At 42.5% G+C, this 21444-nt stretch overlaps 1 protein-coding gene across 4 annotated transcripts in view; it reads left to right on the top strand.

Annotated features, from left to right (window-relative positions):
• The window catches only part of LOC124140250 (kinase suppressor of Ras 2-like), a 68153-nt gene that overhangs the window by 24284 nt on the left and 22425 nt on the right, over positions 1–21444 (top strand). For 2 of the 4 annotated variants that reach the window (XM_046507706.2, XM_046507704.2), the window contains exons 6-10: positions 1173–1248; positions 9178–9258; positions 11739–11827; positions 13001–13147; positions 16221–16290. In XM_046507706.2, the coding sequence (XP_046363662.1) occupies positions 1173–1248; positions 9178–9258; positions 11739–11827; positions 13001–13147; positions 16221–16290 (463 nt within the window). Of the gene's footprint in view, positions 1–1172; positions 1249–6267; positions 6349–9177; positions 9259–11738; positions 11828–13000; positions 13148–16220; positions 16291–21444 lie in introns of all 4 variants that reach the window. The other 2 variants (XM_046507707.2, XM_046507705.2) reach the window with 1 other exon arrangement.

Below are 21444 nucleotides of genomic sequence, written 5' to 3'. Positions count from 1 at the left end.
TGGTACAACTGGATCATACAATTGGATCATAACTTTGTATTTGTTTGACACAATGACACAGTTGTGTGGTACAATTGGATCATATTGTTGTTGTGGGATCCTGCAGGTGTATTGTACCGTGGGATCCTGCAAGTGTATTGTACAGTGGGATCCTGCAGGTGTATTGTACAGTGGGATCCTGAAGGTGTATTGTACAGTGGGATCCTGCATGTGTATTGTACAATGGGATCCTGCAGGTGTATTGTACAGTGGGATCCTGCAGGTGTATTGTACAGTGGGATCCTGCAGGTGTATTGTACAGTGGGATCCTGCAGGTGTATTGTACAGTGGGATCCTGCAAGTGTATTGTACAGTGGGATCCTGCAGGTGTATTGTACAGTGGGATCCTGAAGGTGTATTGTACAGTGGGATCCTGCATGTGTATTGTACAATGGGATCCTGCAGGTGTATTGTACAGTGGGATCCTGCAGGTGTATGTACAGTGGGATCCTGCATATGTATTGTACAGTGGAATCCTGCAGGTGTATTGTACAGTGGGATCCTGAAGGTGTATTGTACAGTGGGATCCTGCAGGTGTATGTACAGTGAGATCCTGCAGGTGTATTGTACAGTGGGATCCTGCAGGTGTATTGTACAGTGGGATCCTGCAGGTGTATGTACAGTGGGATCCTGCAGGTGTATTGTACAATGGGATCCTGCAGGTGTATTGTACAGTGGGATCCTGCAGGTGTATGTACAGTGGGATCCTGCAGGTGTATTGTACAGTGGGATCTTGCAGATGTATAGTACAGTGGGAACCCGCAGGGGTATGTACAGTGGGATCCTGCAGGTGTATGTACAGTGGGATCCTGCAGGTGTATGTACAGTGGGATCCTGCAGGTGTATGTACAGTGGGATCCTGCAGGTGTATTGTACAGTGGGATCCTGCAGGTGCATGTACAGTGGGATCCTGCAGGTGTATTGTACAGTGAGATCCTGCAGGTGTATGTACAATGGTATCCTGCAGGTGTATGTACAGTGGGATCCTGCAGGTGTATTGTACAGTGAGATCCTGCAGGTGCATGTACAGTGGGATCCTGCAGGTGTATTGTACAGTGGGATCCTGCAGGTGTATGTACAGTGGTTCTTGCTTGTATGGCACATGGTGTGAGACCGATGTGTGTGTGTTGCAGACACTCTGACAGTGCCCAAGTCTCCCAAGACTCCACTCAACCTGGGGCCCAAGATGAAGCACCAGATCAACCATAGGTAAGTGGGACACACCTGTCTACCTACTTAACAGTGGACTAGGCAGTCAACACCAAGCCAGGGATTTATCTAGCACACCAAATTGGCAGGCAAATTCAGAAAACAATTTATTATGGGGCTAAAAAAATAATAGTCTTGGTTCTCAGGCACCGCCCACAACCTATGAAAATCTTTTCATGTTTTTAATCAAGGTGCTCACATGATTTGATACTTTTCGCGATGTAAGACCCATTTTATCACAACATAGATCTTGATTATCGATCAGATCATCTTGACTGGGCGTCGCCATTTTGTTGGAGCCCAGGAATTCCAGCCTCGTTTGGCAAGGGTTGAAACTGGACTTTTAAAGTCAGTTAACTCACTTGCTTCGGGAAGATGGATCTATGTAACATCATGGTATCATCTTTTGCAAAAAATAATTAGCATACCACGTTTATCTGCTATTTATGTAACTAGTAATTCACTGTTTACAAAAGTATTTAGTATTGTTTGCATGGTGTTGACTGCTTAACATTACAAATTTGATAGGTATTTGCAACATATATTTGTATTCAATAATTCATTGTGAAATTGTAACGTAAAATGTTTGTAATTTTTTTAGACAAATATTTTCCCTAATAATGGTTAAGAGCGATGTTAACAATTATCCAATTTCTCAAACTTTCTACAAAACTAAAGCTGTATCACAAATTTAACTGTTTTCTCAGAAAAGATATTTGAATACTGTCTGTTACCATGGTAACACATGATTGTTGATGTTTCTTTGCTCTACTCATACATTGTATTTCAGAGAGGTTGTGAGCTCATTTCGATTTTATCTTGCAACATACCAAATTTGATCTTTCCAAGTGTCTTGCAAGCAAATAATGCTATTGACAAAATTAGATTCCACATTCACTATTAGAAACCTCATAAAGTATTCCTGATTAGAGTAAATCAAAATGTGCTCACTTCTTGTTTCAAAGTGCCTATGTCCTTCTTCGACTTTATTACGAGTTTTAGAATCCTTGACAAAGCAATAAATTGGAGTCCATGTCGTGAAGGGCAATGCTATCTTTGATAGCTAGATAGCTGATAACATGCACTAAGTATGTCTAGCCTAATATGATTAGTCTAATAATACTGGAATATTTTAAGGATGTTTCATTATGCCAAGTACTCCTTATTCATGTTCAACAGAAAACAAATAGTTCTTCATTTGGATATAGGCACTTTACTTTCCCTGCATTCCTTTCATGAATTATCAATGGACAAATCTGATTATCACAAACTCGGAAAGAAACCTGCTTCTTCTACAATCCTAGTATGGATTTCAGAATAATGGTACTTAAATTGAACTTAAGATTATCTGCAAAAAGCAGCAACAGCTGACATTTGGTGGACACGTTTATCATCTTGTTCTGGAAGCCCACCGAGGATATGATGCAAACTGCTGCACTTCAGCCTGTATCCTCTGCCAGTATCTACACTCAAACAACATACTGCTACACTGAAGCCTCCCTCTGTAGCCCCTGCCTGCATCTACACACTCACACAACATGCTGCTACACTTCAGCCTCCCTCTGTAGCCCCTGCCTGCATCTACACACTCACACAACATGCTGCTACACTGAAGCCTCCCTCTGTAGCCCCTGCCTGCATCTACACTGACACAACATGCTGCTACACTGAAGCCTCCCTCTGTAGCCCATGCCTGCATCTACACACTCACACAACATGCTGCTACACTGAAGCCTCCCCCTACAGCCCCTGCCTGCATCTACACACTCACACAACATACTGCTACACTGAAGCCTTCCCCCTACAGCCTCTGCCTGCATCTACACACTCACATAACATGCTGCTACACTGAAGCCTCCCCCAGTAGCCCCCGCCTGCATCTACACACTCACACAACATGCTGCTACACTGAAGCCTCCCCCAGTAGTCCCCGCCTGCATCTACACACTCACACAACATACTGCTACACTGAAGCCTTCCCTTGTAGCCCCTGCCAGTATCTACACACTCACACAACATACTGCTACACTGAAGCCTTCCCCAGTAGCCCCTGGCTGCATCTACACTCACACAACATACTGCTACACTGAAGCCACCCCCTGCAGCCTCTGCCTGCATCTACACACTCACACAACATGCTGCTACACTGAAGCCTCCCTCTGTAGCCCCTGCCTGCATCTACACACTCACACAACATACTGCTACACTGAAGCCTCCCCCCTACAGCCTCTGCCAGTATCTACACTCATACAACATACTGCTACACTGAAGCCTCCCCCAGTAGCCCCTGCCTGCCTCTACACTCACACAACATACTGCTACACTGAAGCCTCCACCAGTAGCCCCTGCCTGCATCTACACTCACACAACATACTGCTACACTGAAGCCTCCACTGGTAGCCCCTGCCAACACGTACACACTCACACAACATACTGCTACACTGAAGCCTCCCCTGGTAGCCCCTGCCTGCATCTACACACTCACACACCATTCTGCTGCACTGAAGCCTCCCCTGGTAGCCACTGCCAACACTTACACCCCCACACAACATACTGCTACACTGAAGCCTCCCCTGGTAGCCCCTGCCTGCATCTACACACTCACACACCATTCTGCTGCACTGAAGCCTCCCCTGGTAGCCACTGCCAACACTTACACCCCCACACAACATACTGCTACACTGAAGCCTCCCTCTGTAGCCCCTGCCTGCATCTACACACTCACACAACATGCTGCTACACTGAAGCCTCCCTCTGTAGCCCCTGCCTGCATCTACACACTCACACGCTGCTACACTGAAGCCTCCCTCTGTAGCCCCTGCCTGCATCTACACTGACACAACATGCTGCTACACTGAAGCCTCCCTCTGTAGCCCATGCCTGCATCTACACACTCACACAACATGCTGCTACACTGAAGCCTCCCCCTACAGCCCCTGCCTGCATCTACACACTCACACAACATACTGCTACACTGAAGCCTTCCCCCTACAGCCTCTGCCTGCATCTACACACTCACATAACATGCTGCTACACTGAAGCCTCCCCCAGTAGCCCCGCCTGCATCTACACACTCACACAACATGCTGCTACACTGAAGCCTCCCCCAGTAGTCCCCGCCTGCATCTACACACTCACACAACATACTGCTACACTGAAGCCTTCCCTTGTAGCCCCTGCCAGTATCTACACACTCACACAACATACTGCTACACTGAAGCCTTCCCCAGTAGCCCCTGGCTGCATCTACACTCACACAACATACTGCTACACTGAAGCCACCCCCTGCAGCCTCTGCCTGCATCTACACACTCACACAACATGCTGCTACACTGAAGCCTCCCTCTGTAGCCCCTGCCTGCATCTACACACTCACACAACATACTGCTACACTGAAGCCTCCCCCCTACAGCCTCTGCCAGTATCTACACTCATACAACATACTGCTACACTGAAGCCTCCCCCAGTAGCCCCTGCCTGCCTCTACACTCACACAACATACTGCTACACTGAAGCCTCCACTGGTAGCCCCTGCCAACACGTACACACTCACACAACATACTGCTACACTGAAGCCTCCCCTGGTAGCCCCTGCCTGCATCTACACACTCACACACCATTCTGCTGCACTGAAGCCTCCCCTGGTAGCCACTGCCAACACTTACACCCCCACACAACATACTGCTACACTGAAGCCTCCCCAGTAGCCCTGCGAGCATCTACACACTCACACTAGATGCTATGGCAGCTTTTACGGTATCAGATTTGTCCGTTTCATTTTCAAAATGTTCTGGTAAAAACTTTATCTTAACATTTTCTTGTCTTTACTCGACAGATTTTCTCACTACTTTCAGTCATGAATAAACATAAGTATGAAGCATCTCAAAAATGAACCACTGACAGACTAAGACACATGATTTCAAGAAATTCTGATTCAAAACCTCGAAACCTGTAGCCAGAGTCAGAGTTGTAGAACAATCTGATCATCTAGGACAGAATCAGAAGCTATTCCTCAATGATTCAAGATATTCAAGCCAGATGAATAAAATTCAGCAAAATCGTTACAAATCGAAAAGAAAGACAGGGCTATACTCACAGGCAAGCCTTCTTGAAAAGGAAAAGTGTAAAAAAATATTTAATACATGACCAATTTTACAACTAACAAAGCAAATCCCCCTGGAACATTAAGCAACGATTCACTGTTACAGACAAACTCTCTTGTATACCATTTATTTACCACTAGTTGTCTTCTTGCAGTGAAATAGATCAGACTGTTGTGGAGTCAATTCTTTTATTTGGTACCACATTTGTGTAGGGGTGGTCAGGTAGCCTGGTGGTTAAAGCGGTCGCTCGCCACGCCGAAGACCCGGGTTCGAATCCTGACATGGGTACAATGTGTGAAGCCCATTTCTGATGTCCCCCGCCATGATATTGCTGGAATATTGCTAAAAGCGGCGTAAGACCAAAACTCACTCACTCACTCACATTTGTGTAATTTAGTATTGGTGGATCCGTAAAACTAATAAATTATTTTTAAAAATCATTACAAGTAAACCCTTATCCTCTATTTAGATTAACAGTAAATTTTACTTTTGAATCGTGCATTATCCAGTGAATTTGGGTAGATATTTATTACAAAAAAAATACTTAAGCCTATCTTGATGAAAAATCTTGATGGCAATATTATTATTTTATTTCTGACACTATGTTAGCCCTTTGTCATGTTTACTATACTCTGACTTCTGGCTACTGGCTCATACTTTTGCGTTATAGTGACAATACCACCGTATTCAAGTATGCAATGTGTAAGATGAATTCCGTGTTTATAAATTCAAAATGGATGACTTATTCTTGGTGACAAGAGATTGTTTCCACTAATCAAGTCTCTCCCTTGACGTGGTCAAGTGGTCAGCACTTGGTCAACGGCCACCAGAAGTTTTGAGGATGTAATCTGCAACTGGTAAACCAGCAGGAATGACAGGCATTGCAACAGTTATCTCCCCTTGTTTTTTTCCCAAGGTTTACTAACACCTTTAAGATCACGACCTGTGACGTATGTCATAAGCAGATGTTTCTCGGCTATAAGTGTAAAGACTGCAAGTAAGACAATGAAGTCACCGGTATCACTAGAGATCATTATCGTCATAGCGTACTCACTCCCTCACTCACTCTAGTAGCCAAGCTCCGCCTCAAGCTAGCCTCACTGCCCGGATCACTCTGCACACAAAGGGAGTTAACTCTTGTGGATGTTGACTAGCCTTATCGAATACTTTTCTTTGTTTCTTTGTCATATATGTATATCATAACAAATCTTGCAAAAACAGTCATGCTGAACAAGTTATGTTGATAATGACAGCCATGTTTTAGACTAGTCTGACATGAATCAATTTATTACCAGAATTTATTAATTATCTCCTAGACGTTGAGGCAATCAAAAAGGAATTTGAGGAGTGGTTTGTTAAAGGGACAATATTTCTTGCGAGTGTCCGTGGCGGAGTCTGGTTTGTGGACGGAGTCTGGTTCGTGGGCGTTGGTAACTGACTCTGTACAGTGCTGTACTCTCCATTAGCCTCAGCTAGCTACCAGTCAGCCCTTTCACTGACCTGCAGGAGCAGATTCAAGCACGTTCTCTTAGTGTTTCCATCGTAGGGTGGGCAGACTTTCAAACAGGCACAGTTTTGTTGAAAATTGAAACATTTTTTATTTGCTGTAACAAATATTTTTTGAGAAGCTGATGTTCATGTTTATGATTGGTGTATTAATGTCCTTGCTTTGACTGATGTGAAGGAAGAAATTACTTGTTTTTTCTTGAACATTGTCAGTAATATCCATGTATCAGATCTCCAGTTAACTATGACAAATACTCGGCATCCATTCACCACCGTTGTCTGAGTCTGGTTTGAAAGGAACAACACTTAACATATACACCACAATGTTTCACTGCTCTGTCATGATTGGAACAAGAAAGCATATCACCAGAACTAAACTTTTGCTTGTCATCGCAAATCGAGAGAGCAACCAATCCAGGATTAAACGTAACATATATATTATCACTTTTTCACCAGTCCGTATTTTACATAATACGTAATTGTACTCCTAGGAGGAAAAGGGTCTGTTGTTTTGAGAGCTAATATTTCATTGCATTTAATCCCGAATTGGTTGTTTTCCCGAGAATACATATATCATTTTGAAACACGAGAATACATACATCATTTTGAAACCCGAAAATGTTTCAATACGTTTTAATAATGGAAAGCATATAAATAGAATGGAGATATTATACACTGGATGATATAATCAATAGGCTATAATTCCTTGTATCAACACATGTTGATGGGAAATACCCAGGGCATCTCTGTAAGAGGGGTCAAAATACACCACTCGGTTATTAACTTCAGAACTTGATGGGTCTGTCTGGTTTACTAAAAAGTGCTTCTGTTGAGGTCTGTTACCCTGTGCAATCAATGAAACTGTTTATGTAACTGCACAGTGCATGAGTCAGTCACGGGACTGAAGTGTGGTAGCTAGCTGGGACTGAACTTGGTGACCCAGTCACCCAACGTTGTCGTCACCGGCTTCTTGTGACAAGTGGATCCGAACCAGACATCCATGGAACAACTCACCATTGTGGTCTTGATGGACACCTAGAGGGTTATTGGTATAAGAATAATATGACTGTGAATACAGTGATAGAAACTAATAGTTTTAGTCCACTAGTCCTTTTAATAACAAAAGCAAAACCTTTAGAAAGGCACATTTTCTACTAGTCTTCATGATACCTTAACTTTTGGGCAGTTTTGCAAAGACTACAGGACAAGTGCTAATTTCTAATGCTGGAATAGGAAATTTATACCTGCACCAGCCTTGCTAAGGGTGATGCAAGTATTTCGGATGTTGCTATGTAATGCCACAAGGATGAGAAGCCGGTGACCCCCCTCCCACTCCTTACCCTGGCCTCCAGGACTAACATTAGACTAGGCGGGGTCCTCCCTCCCCCTCTTCCTTCTAGACATTGCCTGACTGTGGTCTATGCTGTCTGATCGTCTGTCCGTCAGTCTGCCTGTCAGTCTGTCCTTCACATTTCAGCCTGTAGATATAGCTTAGACATGCAGTTCACATTGACAGTCAGCAATGGTACATGTGCTTTGGTTCTGGCCCTTTCTGACATTTTAATTTTGAGTTTTTCTTTGTCATTGAAGAAATTATGTGAAAGACACTGTATTATACACAATGGAAGACACTGTGTACATGCAGTGTATACAACATTATACAAACATGTACTGTAGGCCAGATGGATAAGATCCAGCACCCTACTATGACTGCCTCTGTTGACTGTTTGACTCATCCACTAACAACGACTCTTCAGCTGTCACTGCTTCCCTCATAATGCTCAGTTGACTGCTCTCAACTAAAGCTCAGGTGACTGCTCTCAACTAGAGCTCTGTTGACTGCTCTCAACTAGAGCTCTGCTGACTGCTCTCAAGTAGAGCTCTGTTGACTGCTTTCAACTAGAGCTCTGCTGACTGCTTTCAACTAGAGCTCTGTTGACTGCTCGCAACTAGAGCTCTGCTGACTGCTCTCAAGTAGAGCTCAGTTGACTGCTCCCAACTCTGGCTCTGGTGACTGCTCTCAACTAAAGCCCAGTTGACTGCTCTCAAATACCTCCCTCCCCAGCCTCTTACCATTAGCTTGCCATGAGACATGCGGACAGACTCCTTTCAAACTAGCATCTACCAGATTGTCATCCGTCCGTCCGTCCAGCAAACGTGTCCGCTAGCGAGGTGTCTAGTCTCTGTTGGTTGATCAGTAAGCAGGGTTAGAAACTAACCTGGACCTCAGCCCACCTTAACACAGGGCAAGAGGCTGAGGCTAGCAGGCTGGGCGTAACTTCTACCCCTGGTAAGGTGTATGCTTTGTTTCTTTCTTTAGATTTAACTCCAGCTTTGTGTTTGCTCCCTGTGATATTTGCGCTACCATAATCCTAAGGGGAAAAGTTTGTAAATATTGCAAGTAAGTATTATCAGTGGTCAGGCCAGTACCTATCTTGCTGGATAGTCACCAGTTTTGCTGATAGGATCACTCTCGATCGGTTTACCATGGAAATATACCCTGGGTACAAAACGATATATCGAGTTGTACCAAGATTTTATTTGCAGTATTTTAAATATTGAAATGGCTCAACAAACTGCCACACAATATCAACCCAGAACCTTGTTCTTTAAACTGATAAAATACTGACTGTGCCTAGTTTTGGATATAAATTGCATTATAAAACATTTCTTTTTTTTTCAAGTCTAAGTCACATATAAGTATTTCAATTGCACGCATTGAAAGTCTGTCTCTACTAAACCTCAATTCATTTCCCAATTCCCCAAATGTGGATACAGTTACAAAATCGGGATACACTATGGGCTGGGTACAATATGATACGGCAACAAGAACCTGGGTACAACTTGATCTATTGTTTTGTACCCACGGTACATTTCGATGGTAAACCGATTGACAGTGACCCTATAAGTTTTGTCAAGTTCGCTTGGGGTTGATCCCAGTTGAGCTAAGTTTTTGTTTGGTTGAATTTGTCCCGATTCCGTTTTGTTTCGTTTTTGAGTTCTTTAACCCCAATTTATTACTCTGAGGTTCAGTTGAGTTCACTACTTCATGATTTGAACAGACATTGGATAGATTGGATTGGACTCACCAGGGCTCACTTGCACAAAGCGATCTTAGCGCTAAGATGCTCGTAACTCCCATACTTTAACATAGGCTTACGATAGTCTTAGCGCTAAGATCGCTTTGTGCAAGTGAGCCCAGTTATCTCATCCTAACTTTGGTTGCATTCTATACCTTGGGTTTCATCCTAGACTAACATTCAGTACTGACAAATGTACCTTGATATTATTACCATGCATGCTCGACCATATATTCCCACTTCGTTTCTAACTTGATTTTTATTTTCGTTTATTTCTTTTCTTTATGTATGTAAAAAGTAAACAAATTAAATTTGATTAAATATAAATACTTGAAGTTGTATTTTCAAACAACATGATGATAATGTTATGACTATACTTTACATATTGGAAAGTACAAAAAGGCATTGGAATGGAATGTTGTGATGAATCCATATTAAAGGTACATGAAACTGGAATGTGTGAATGTGTGACAACTTGTGCAACTTAAGGTCCCGTCCTCAGTCCTGTCCTCAGTCCTCAGGCCCGTCCTCTGTCCCCATCCCTTGTAAGCTATGCATGGTATAGTACTTGTGTGTCCCACATCTGTAGTCAAGTGGAGACAACTCTGGTTGGTCTCCGGCGTGTTGTGCTGTGTGTGTCTATGGTTGACTGGTTCCCCTGTAGACGTGTGTAGATGTTTATATTTCACATAGATATATGTAAGTATTTCAACTACAATTAGATGTTTGTCTGGATATTTTAGTGTGCAGTAATAAAACTATCATCATTTGGATATTTGACCGGTAAATGCAACTTAATATTTAATTTATTTGCAATTTTTGAAAATATAATTTCCATATCATGTTCAAATGTGTTATTTTCATATGCATTAATTTAAATATCCTGATTGTAATTTTTGTTTGGTTTATTTATTAACTTTTATTATGTAGTTACGGTGATATAGAAAGTGTATACATTTGGTGAAGATAGTATTGACCCAAAGGACCCCGGGTTGAAATTGGACCCCTATGCTTGTCTTAAGAGGCGATGGGGCGGTCAGGTAGCCTAGTGGTTAAAGCGTTCGCTTGTCACGCCGAAGAACCAAGTTTGATTCCCAACATGGGTACAATGTGTGAAGCCCATTTCTGGTATTCCCTGCCGTGATATTGCTGGAATATTTCTTAAGACGGCCTAAAACCATACTCACTCACTCACTCACCGTGAGAGGTGACTTAATGGTCAGCATGATGACTAAGTTGTTTGCGTGTCATTGTAACAGACAGTGTGGATAATGGCTGACAGAGTGTCATTACGCTTCGACGTCGTGAATCGTTACTAATGCTTTTACTCACTGGATTGTCTCGTCCAGATAGGATTATTGACTGGCTGGTGTGACATAGCTGAAATACTGCTGTCTTTCATGCCTGGCATAACATACATTCACTCATTTTGTAGAAAGCAAAATGTTTTACTCAGTTTTCCGATTGTGAAAGCTTTAGTCCACTCAGCCATAGTTATGTAGGTATTATGTAGGTATAAGGAATCCTGAAGTTTGATGTAGGTGTGTTTTTCCCAGCGGTGAGGTTGAAATATATGTTTAGTTTAGTTTGTTCTAATAATTTTCAAATTTAATTTAATTATAAAAATTAATCTCATTTAAAATTTTGATAAATTTCGATAGATATTTGCTTGATAAGTCAATTTATGAAGCTTGTCCTCACAATGAAGAATCATCTCCAGTTAAAAAGCTGTATGATGTGTTTGTTTGCCTAATACTTATTTGTCACCTCTGTATGTTCTAATGGACATTTCTTTTACTAGGAAAAAATTCCATCGTGACTGTGCTAGTAAAGCCAGGCCGACATGTGGTCTGACAGACGACTATGTTGATGCAATCATAGGATTAACAGGTAGGCCTGGATGCATCTTTCATTCACTTGATTTTGACCACAACTGGGATAGTGGAGCCGACTAGTGTGCCCTTGTGCTCCGTACTTGTTCTCTCTCAAGGAGAGCCGATCAGAACAGAGGCCCAGTGCCCCATGCTTGTCTGTCTTTCTGTCCGAGACCAACTCTGTGTTAACTCCCACCGGTGTTCCAGATCAGCATATACATACAGCTCAGTGTTTGCGAGAAGCTTCACTTCAAAACAAACAGAGCGTAGAGCGTTTGCCTGGAGAGTGGAAGGTCCTGGGTTTGATCCCGGCCGCGTCATACTGAAAGACGATAAAAGATAGTACTTGTTGTTACCCTGCCTGGCGCTCGGCATTAAGGGGCTCAGAGTCTGTATGCTGTGTCTGAGTTGGGTATACATGTTAAACTGCGGCATGGTATCTCAGTGGGCAAGCAATATAAAATCGGTATTAGTCCGGGCACACACACCCGTGCATGCAGGTCGCTATATATTAGCATGCAGGTCGCTATATATTAGCATGCAGGTCGCTAATCTTGGCTGGACGTTTAAGTCCCATTTCACTCGCCTCTTCTCAACTTTCTGTCCAGATAGTGAGGTATTGTTGTCCCATGATGGCCGATGCTTGGCAGAATCACCCCCTAGTACCTCGTGCTTGTCTTTCCATGGGTTTTGTGGGATCCTCCAATATCACATGCTTGTCTCAATCGACCCCCCGTACCCCATGCTTGTCCCCCCAATTGTTAAAGTGGGACAGAATAGCAAGGCAGAATATGATATGATCGTGGGTTTGATTCCCAATTCACATGATTATGTTTCTAGGTTTGTCAGCTCCATGCCCCGTGGTCGTGGGTTTCAGCAAAGTGGGAAAAGTCTGAGACCTACTTCACTTCAGGCTTTCCACCCACATTAAGCTGATATACCATTATAAAACCGAAATACTGTTGGCCTTTAAACCATTCACTAACGGTACACACGCATTCTCATTCATACATGTACCCTGAAAAATCTCTTATTATGTGATGATCTGACACTGAAGGTCACTTTTTTTTTGTTTATTATTGTACCCATATTTCCTAAACCTCATCCAAATGATCTTTTGGACTTGACCTCTCCTTGGGTCAAGGTCAGGAGAGGTGTTCCCGGAGTACCACACTGCTGCTTGTTTCAGGTACTGACCATATGCCGGACTCCAGCTCCAACACATCGTCCTGCAACTCTTCAACTCCATCATCCCCTGCTCTCATCTCATCCGGCACAGTCACATCACCATCCCCAGCGCCATCCCCCAACATCTCAATACAGTTCCAGTTCCCAGGTGAGTCTCTTCCCCTCCCACCCAACATCTCAATAAAGTTCAAGTTCCCAGGTGAGTCTGTCCCCAAACATCTTAATACAACTCCAGTTCCCAGGTGAGTCTCTCCCCCCCAACATCTCAATACAGCTCCAGTTCCCAGGTGAGTCTCTCCCCCCCAACATCTCAATACAGCTCCAGTTCCCAGGTGAGTCTGTCCCCCAACATCTCAATACAACTCCAGTTCCCAGGTAAGTCTCTCCCCCCCAACATCTCAATACAGCTCCAGTTCCCAGGTGAGTCTGTCCCCCAACATCTCAATACAGCTCCAGTTCCCAGGTGAGTCTGTCCCCAAACATCTTAATACAACTCCAGTTCCCAGGTGAGTCTCTCCCCCCCAACATCTCAATACAGCTCCAGTTCCCAGGTGAGTCTGTCCCCCAACATCTCAATACAACTCCAGTTCCCAGGTAAGTCTCTCCCCCCCCAACATCTCAATACAGCTCCAGTTCCCAGGTGAGTCTGTCCCCCAACATCTCAATACAACTCCAGTTCCCAGGTAAGTCTCTCCCCCCCAACATCTCAATACAGCTCCAGTTCCCAGGTGAGTCTCTCCCCCAACATCTCAATACAGCTCCAGATCCCAGGTGAGTCTCTCCCCTCAACATCTCAATACAGCCCCAGTTCCCAGGTGAGTCTGTCCTCCAACATCTCAATACAGCTCCAGTTCCCAGGTGAGTCTGTCCCCCAACATCTCAATACAGCTCCAGTTCCCAGGTGAGTCTGTCGCCCAACTTCTCAATACAGTTCCAGTTCCCAGGTAAGTCTGTCCTCCAACATCTCAATACAGCTCCAGTTCCCAGGTGAATTCATCCCCCAACATCTCAATACAGCTCCAGATCCCAGGTAAGTCCAACCCCCAACATCTCAATACAGCTCCAGATCCCAGGTAAGTCCATCCCCCAACATCTCAATACAGCTTCAGATCCCAGGTAAGTCCATCCCCAAACATCTCAATACAACATCTCAATACAGCTCCAGATCCCAGGTGAGTCTCCCCCCTCTCCCATCCCCCAACATTTCAATACAGCTCCAGATCCCAGGTAAGTCTCTACCCCAACATCTCAATACAGTTCCAGATCCCAGGTGAGTCTCCCCCATCTCCCATCCCCCAACATTTCAATACAGCTCCAGTTCCCAGGTGAGTCTCTTCCCCTCCCACCCAACATCTCAATACAGCTCCAGTTCCCAGGTGAGTCTCCCCCCTCTCCCATCCCCCAACATCTCAATACAGCTCCAGATCCCAGGTGAGTCTCCCCCCTCTCCCATCCCCCAACATCTCAATACAGTTCCAGATCCCAGGTGAGTCTCTACCCCAACATCTCAATACAGTTCCAGATCCCAGGTGAGTCTCCCCCCTCTCCCATCCCCCAACATCTCAATACAGTTCCAGATCCCAGGTGAGTCTCCCCCCTCTCCCATCCCCCAACATCTCAATACAGCTCCAGATCCCAGGTGAGTCTCTTCCCCTCCCACCCAACATCTCAATACAGCTCCAGTTCCCAGGTGAGTCTCTACCCCAACATCTCAATACAGTTCCAGATCCCAGGTGAGTCTCCCCCCTCTCCCATCCCCCAACATCTCAATACAGCTCCAGATCCCAGGTGAGTCTCCCCCCTCTCCCATCCCCCAACATCTCAATACAGCTCCAGATCCCAGGTGAGTCTCTTCCCCTCCCACCCAACATCTCAATACAGCTCCAGTTCCCAGGTGAGTCTCTACCCCAACATCTCAATACAGTTCCAGATCCCAGGTGAGTCTCCCCCCTCTCCCATCCCCCAACATCTCAATACAGTTCCAGTTCCCAGGTGAGTCTCTTCCCCTCCCACCCAACATCTCAATAAAGTTCAAGTTCCCAGGTGAGTCTGTCCCCAAACATCTTAATACAACTCCAGTTCCCAGGTGAGTCTCTCCCCCCCAACATCTCAATACAGCTCCAGTTCCCAGGTGAGTCTGTCCCCCAACATCTCAATACAACTCCAGTTCCCAGGTGAGTCTCTCCCCCAACATCTCAATACAACTCCAGTTCCCAGGTAAGTCTCTCCCCCCAACATCTCAATACAGCTCCAGTTCCCAGGTGCGTCTGTCCCCCAACATCTCAATACAGCTCCAGATCCCAGGTGAGTCTCTCCCCCCAACATCTCAATACAGCTCCAGTTCCCAGGTGAGTCTGTCCCCCAACATCTCAATACAGCTCCAGTTCCCAGGTGAGTCTGTCGCCCAACTTCTCAATACAGTTCCAGTTCCCAGGTAAGTCTGTCCTCCAACATCTCAATACAGCTCCAGTTCCCAGGTGAATTCATCCCCAAACATCTCAATACAGCTCCAGATCCCAGGTAAGTCCAACCCCCAACATCTCAATACAGCTCCAGATCCCAGGTAAGTCCATCCCCCAACATCTCAATACAGCTTCAGATCCCAGGTAAGTCCATCCCCAAACATCTCAATACAACATCTCAATACAGTTCCAGATCCCAGGTGAGTCTCCCCCCTCTCCCATCCCCCAACATTTCAATACAGCTCCAGATCCCAGGTAAGTCTCTACCCCAACATCTCAATACAGCTCCAGTTCCCAGGTGAGTCTCCCCCTCTCCCATCCCCCAACATCTCAATACAGTTCCAGATCCCAGGTGAGTCTCCCCCCTCTCCCATCCCCCAACATCTCAATACAGTTCCAGTTCCCAGGTGAGTCTCTTCCCCTCCCACCCAACATCTCAATACAGTTCCAGTTCCCAGGTGAGTCTCTTCCCCTCCCACCCAACATCTCAATACAGTTCCAGATCCCAGGTGAGTCTCCCCCCTCTCCCATCCCCCAACATTTCAATACAGCTCCAGTTCCCAGGTGAGTCTCTCCCCCAGAATCGCGACCTTTAGGCTTGTCTGACTTATATGAGGAATCTGATTGTTTGATTTGTATTACCAAGATGAATGATGAGGTTATTCTGTTTTTGTGAGGATCATATCGAGTCAACTTGTGTTACAGAATTGCCTTATCTTGTGCTACTGAGGATCATGATTGTGTTATCTTGTGTTACAGAGGTGCCTGATAGTATCACTGCCAGTCTCCCGATGGACTATACCATGAGCGGTGACCACAGGGCATATGAGTAAGTAATCCTTGAAAAATTCAACTCTGTTTCCACCTCTGACCCTTCGAGTCATTTTGCACTTATTGTGAAACATTGAAGGACTCTCTGTAAACCAGTGGTGTCATGGACTGAATGTCTAATAATATTGTTAAGATGAGTTAGTTTTTGATGCAAGAAATGAAACAACTAGTTTCACTATTTATTATACCCCGCCATGAAGTAGAAAGGGGATATGGGTCATTCTCAAAAAAAGTGAGTTTTTTAGTCCGAGTTGAATAACAATTAAAATATTTATTTTAGATATGTTTAAACACAAGTGTTTTTCGTAGAACATACCATGGTGTCTGAAAGTTAAGTTTCAGTATTTCTTATTAGGTATTTTATTTTAATTAAAACTGCTTAATTGCGGTTAAATTGAGCTGAAGGGTGTGTCCGTAACCCTATGTTTGCACATCAACATTGTTTAATGTTGCTAAAAATAAAAAATATTATGTAAATAATGTTTATATATTGTACATTACCTTTCTAACTCATGATATAAACTTATCTTTTGAAGATACACTCTTTTATTTATATTGGTTTTTGGTAAGAAACACTTGTACATAAAAAAGTGTCTGTCCTGTTACCAGGATGGATCAAAACTGAAAAATAAATAATCCTTCAAGATTCCCATAATTCAAAATAACAGAAATACAGCTTACTTCCTGTACTATCATGGCAGCAGTGTCCTTCAAGTGAGAGAAGACTTTGGATAATTCTGCTTGACAGGGAAGTTTAGTGCTATCATGAATACTCTTTTCTTATGTCTGTGCTGTTACTGCTCATTTTTGCCAAAACAAATATTTTTTTCTAAAACCATTTTTTCAGAATATTAGAAAATATGAACTGTTCACAATGCCATGTGGTCTCAACATTTCAAGGGAGGTCTCATTAAAAAAAACTGTTATTAATGTCAATTTGTCTATGCTGTTACTGTCTGTGCTGTTACCTTCAAACATGTAAACAGGACAGACATTCCGTGGTAACAGCACAGACTTATCATCATCTTAAACTGTCTTTCCTTGTTTAACCAATCAATAATATAATTACCATAATAACTCAAATAATTCCTTTTGAAATAACACAGACATTCAAGAGGCTATAGTTGTACAAATCTTCCAAGCTGAATAAAAACAAGTTGCTCAAGACTTAAAAGTAACAGCAGAGACAAATATTGGTAACAGCACAGACATTTGGTCAGCTTTATCTAACTATTCTTGTCCAATCACTCAATATTCAAATTTTATGAAACATTAAGACATATGTTTTCAAATTTATCACAGTTTAGAAGAAAACATATATACATAAAAAATAGACTACTTTGTTGAAGATAGTTATCTGATGAAAAAGTAACAGCACAGACATTCCGTGGTAACAGCACAGACTTATCATCACCTTAAACTGTCTTTCCTAGTATAACCAATCAATAATATAATTACCATATTAACACAAATAATTCTTTTGTAATAACACAGGCATTCAAGAGGCTATGGCTGAACAAATCTTCCAAGCTAAATAAAAAAAATTGGTTAAGACTTAAAAGTAACAGCACAGACATTTGGTCATCTTTATCTAACGTTTCTTATCCAATCACTAAATATTCTAATTTTATGAAACATTAAGAGATATGTTTTCAAATTTATCACAGTTTAGAAGAAAACATATATACATAAAAAAATAGACTACTTTGTTGAAGATAGTTATCTGATGAAAAAACAACAGAAGGGTGGAGAAGACAGGTGGTGTGGTGGAAAAGGGTGAGGTTGTGAAAAGTGTGGAGAGGACAGGTGGTGTGGTGGAGAAGGGTGAGGTTGAGAAAAAGGTGGAGAGGACAGGTGGTGTGGTGGAGAAGGGTGAGGTTGAGAAAAGTGTGGAGAGGACAGGTGGTGTGGTGGAGAAGGGTGAGGTTGAGAAAAGTGTGGAGAGGACAGGTGGTGTGGTGGAGAAGGGTGAGGTTGAGAAAAGTGAGAGTGTCATTTTACTATCCGTTCCAGATGATACAGAAGAGTGTCTTGGAAAATGTGTGGTTGTGTTATATGATGGTTTTCCATATCCTGGATACATAGATGTTTCTACCTATGATATATATGTCGAATGCATGCACAAGCCTGGCAAAAAATGAGATCAAAAATGATTCTTTTGGCCAAGACTCCTGCTGGACAAATGCTGGTACAAGCACGAGGACATTATTACCATCATTCCTGAACGAAAGAAGATTGAAGGCACTGCTTCCCACTTCAGTGTTGAAAACATTTACTGGGAAGCTATTACAGATATGATAAAACAGAAACAATAAACAACCTGTGGTTTCTGGGTGAATGAAAGGCACCATTTAATTCTGGCACTAATCAAATAAACATAGATACAAGTGAATTGTACTTTTAAGGAAACTATAATTCACCTTTTCAGACCGTTTATTTGAGTATTTGCGAATACAATTGCAAAAGAATACAGCTTCAACAGGAAATCTTCTGACAAGTTTTTTTTCTCCAGATTACGTTGATGTTTGACATGGATAAAGTTGGTTATTGTGTTGTTGCTTCATGACAAAAACTGTCACATGACTATTTAGTGTAAGTTTAAATCAATTTAAATTCTTTGTAATTCTAGGGATTAACCCAAAATGCAAAAGTTATTGTCTTTGGCGTTACTTCCGTCTGTGCTGTTACCTACCAGTATCCTACATTCAGATTACATAGAAGAACATTCAGTTAATAACATCCATATGATCAGATACTGTTAATTAAGCAAAACATTTTCTTATTTGTCAGAGTTCAAAACTTTGAACTTCTGAACAGGATAGTTGACTGCAAACATAAGTTTGTCCGTCCTGTTACTTTCAATTGTCCGTCCTGTTACCGCCCGGTTTATATAGTTCAGATTACATACAAGAATATTCAGTTAATTACACCTTATATGTTCAGGTGTAATCAATTGCACATACTTTTTTCGTATTTGTCAGATATTTCAAAATCTTGAAACTCCTGAACGTTATAGTTATCTGCAATCAAAGCCGATTGTCCGTCCTGTTACTTTCAATTGTCCGTCCTGTTACTACGTTGTCTGTCCTGTTACCAGCACTTAAAATAGAAATATACTGATTATTTATTTTTATTTTTCAGAAGAACATATTTGAATTCAAACATATATCATCTAATGAAGCATATGTGTCAAATATATGATGCAATAATCAGGGTATGTTTGTCATATTGGATTTGAATGAATTCAAATGTTTTCATTTGACTCAAATGCTGGACAAATCTGTCCATAAAATAATGTATCCAATCTCTTTTTAATTGTACTCATTGAAATATTAAACAATACATTTAAAAACAAGAACTGACATGATTTGTGTTGAACTTTGAAAAATATTGTTACAGAAAATATAATTGTTAACATGGTAACAGGACAGACATATTTTTCCTATTCAGTGTTAATTAATTATCATAATTAGGACATCATTGATTATTAAGGTGTCATTTTGCTTAACATTATTATTCAGAAGTTACTTTGTGTACTGAGTCAATAAAAAAGGAATTTTACAAAAGACAATTTTGATGTTTTTGCTTAGTTGAAATTCTGACATTTTTTGAGAATGACCCATATAGGAATGGGGGCCATTCCGTCGCGTTTCGTTTCCGGAGCAGAACTAAAAAAGCATGAGATATATCTTATTCTTAACTAAACTTAGCACATAGATAGGTCTAGTGGTGGCACAGATTTTGAAAACCGTGCAATATTTCTTCACCAAACTTGGCATATAAATAGGTCTAGTGGTAAACTGGTGCCTTTTGATACTATGAGAATTTCTAAAAAACATATATTTTTTAGTTTCCCTGACAACGACTTTGACTTAGACTGAAAATCACCAACTCTCCAACTCACTGTCTTGGTACTTCATTGGACTTCTTGTTTACTGATCATGCCAGTGCTGTAGCATTCCAGACTCCAATCTACTGCTCATATCATCCAATGATTGGTGCTGTACTTCTCAGTACACCTCATGATCACCCCTGCTCCCAATGATCTCTAAGTAAAGTAAGAATTCCCTTACTTCTCTGATTATTGTTTAAGTTATAACACAACTCATTACAAATACAGTTATGTTTTCTATCATAAACTGCAGATGGTAAAACAACAACAGTAATAACTTTTTTAGTGCTTGCAATCAGGCCACTTACAAAAAGGTCCATTAAACATATACACAGTAAAAAAAGTGTTGCACCCCCTATACTTTTTCATGGAGGGGTGTTTTGAAAGGGTGTAAAGATAACCGAATTAATATTATAACCAGGATTTCGTGTATACCAACAAACCAGTGTATTGTCTATACAATGAACTTAAATGGGGTATTCCATGACCTTATGGCATGTAATAATCTCATGCTGAACTTTTACGAAAAATGAACAAACAACGAAGACGCATTAAGTATGGTGACATCTCAATAATTTTTAGTGACCAAATTCATCCAATAGGGTAAGAATGTCATATGGAGATTTGACGAACACAGTAAGTCAATATCGAGAACTTCCACCAAGCACTTGGATCACAGCTTGAAGTCTTCGTCTCATACTCCTCACCAGACGTTGGAATCGCTCCATGGGCAGCTGCTGCCACTCCTCGTGTAATGCTGCTTCCAATTCACGCAAGTTCTGTGGAGGAGGGTCCCGACGATAAATCAGGCGTCCCAAAATGTCCCATACATGTTCCAGAGGATTCAGATCTGGACTCATTGCTGGCCATGGAATCTGCGTCAGAGCATTGTTGTGGATAACCTGGGTCACAGCTCGTGAACGATGTGGTCTGGCATTGTCATCCATGAATATCGGTCTGGTGGCCAGTGGATGATTGTCAAAATGGGGCACCACAACTGGATTCAGCACCTCTTGGATGTAGCGCTCCCCTGTCAAGTTGCCTCGTATGGTCACTAAATCAAGCTTACAATCAAATGAGAAGCATCCCCAGACCATAACAGATCCACCTCCATATGGTACAGTTGGCATGATGTTTCTTGCAGTATAAGCTGTTCCAGGACGCCTCCATACTCTCACTCTGCCATCCACAACATGCAGAAGAGACCTGCTTTCGTCCGACCAGTGGACTCTTCTCCAGGACCTCAAGTTCCAGTTCTGT

This window comes from Haliotis rufescens, unplaced genomic scaffold (assembly GCF_023055435.1).
Source record: "Haliotis rufescens isolate VD_foot unplaced genomic scaffold, xgHalRufe1.0.p SCAF_15, whole genome shotgun sequence".
NCBI lineage: Eukaryota > Metazoa > Mollusca > Gastropoda > Lepetellida > Haliotidae > Haliotis > Haliotis rufescens.
The sequence above is the reverse complement of the archived record's forward strand: the minus strand, read 5'-3'. Positions and strand labels throughout refer to the sequence as shown.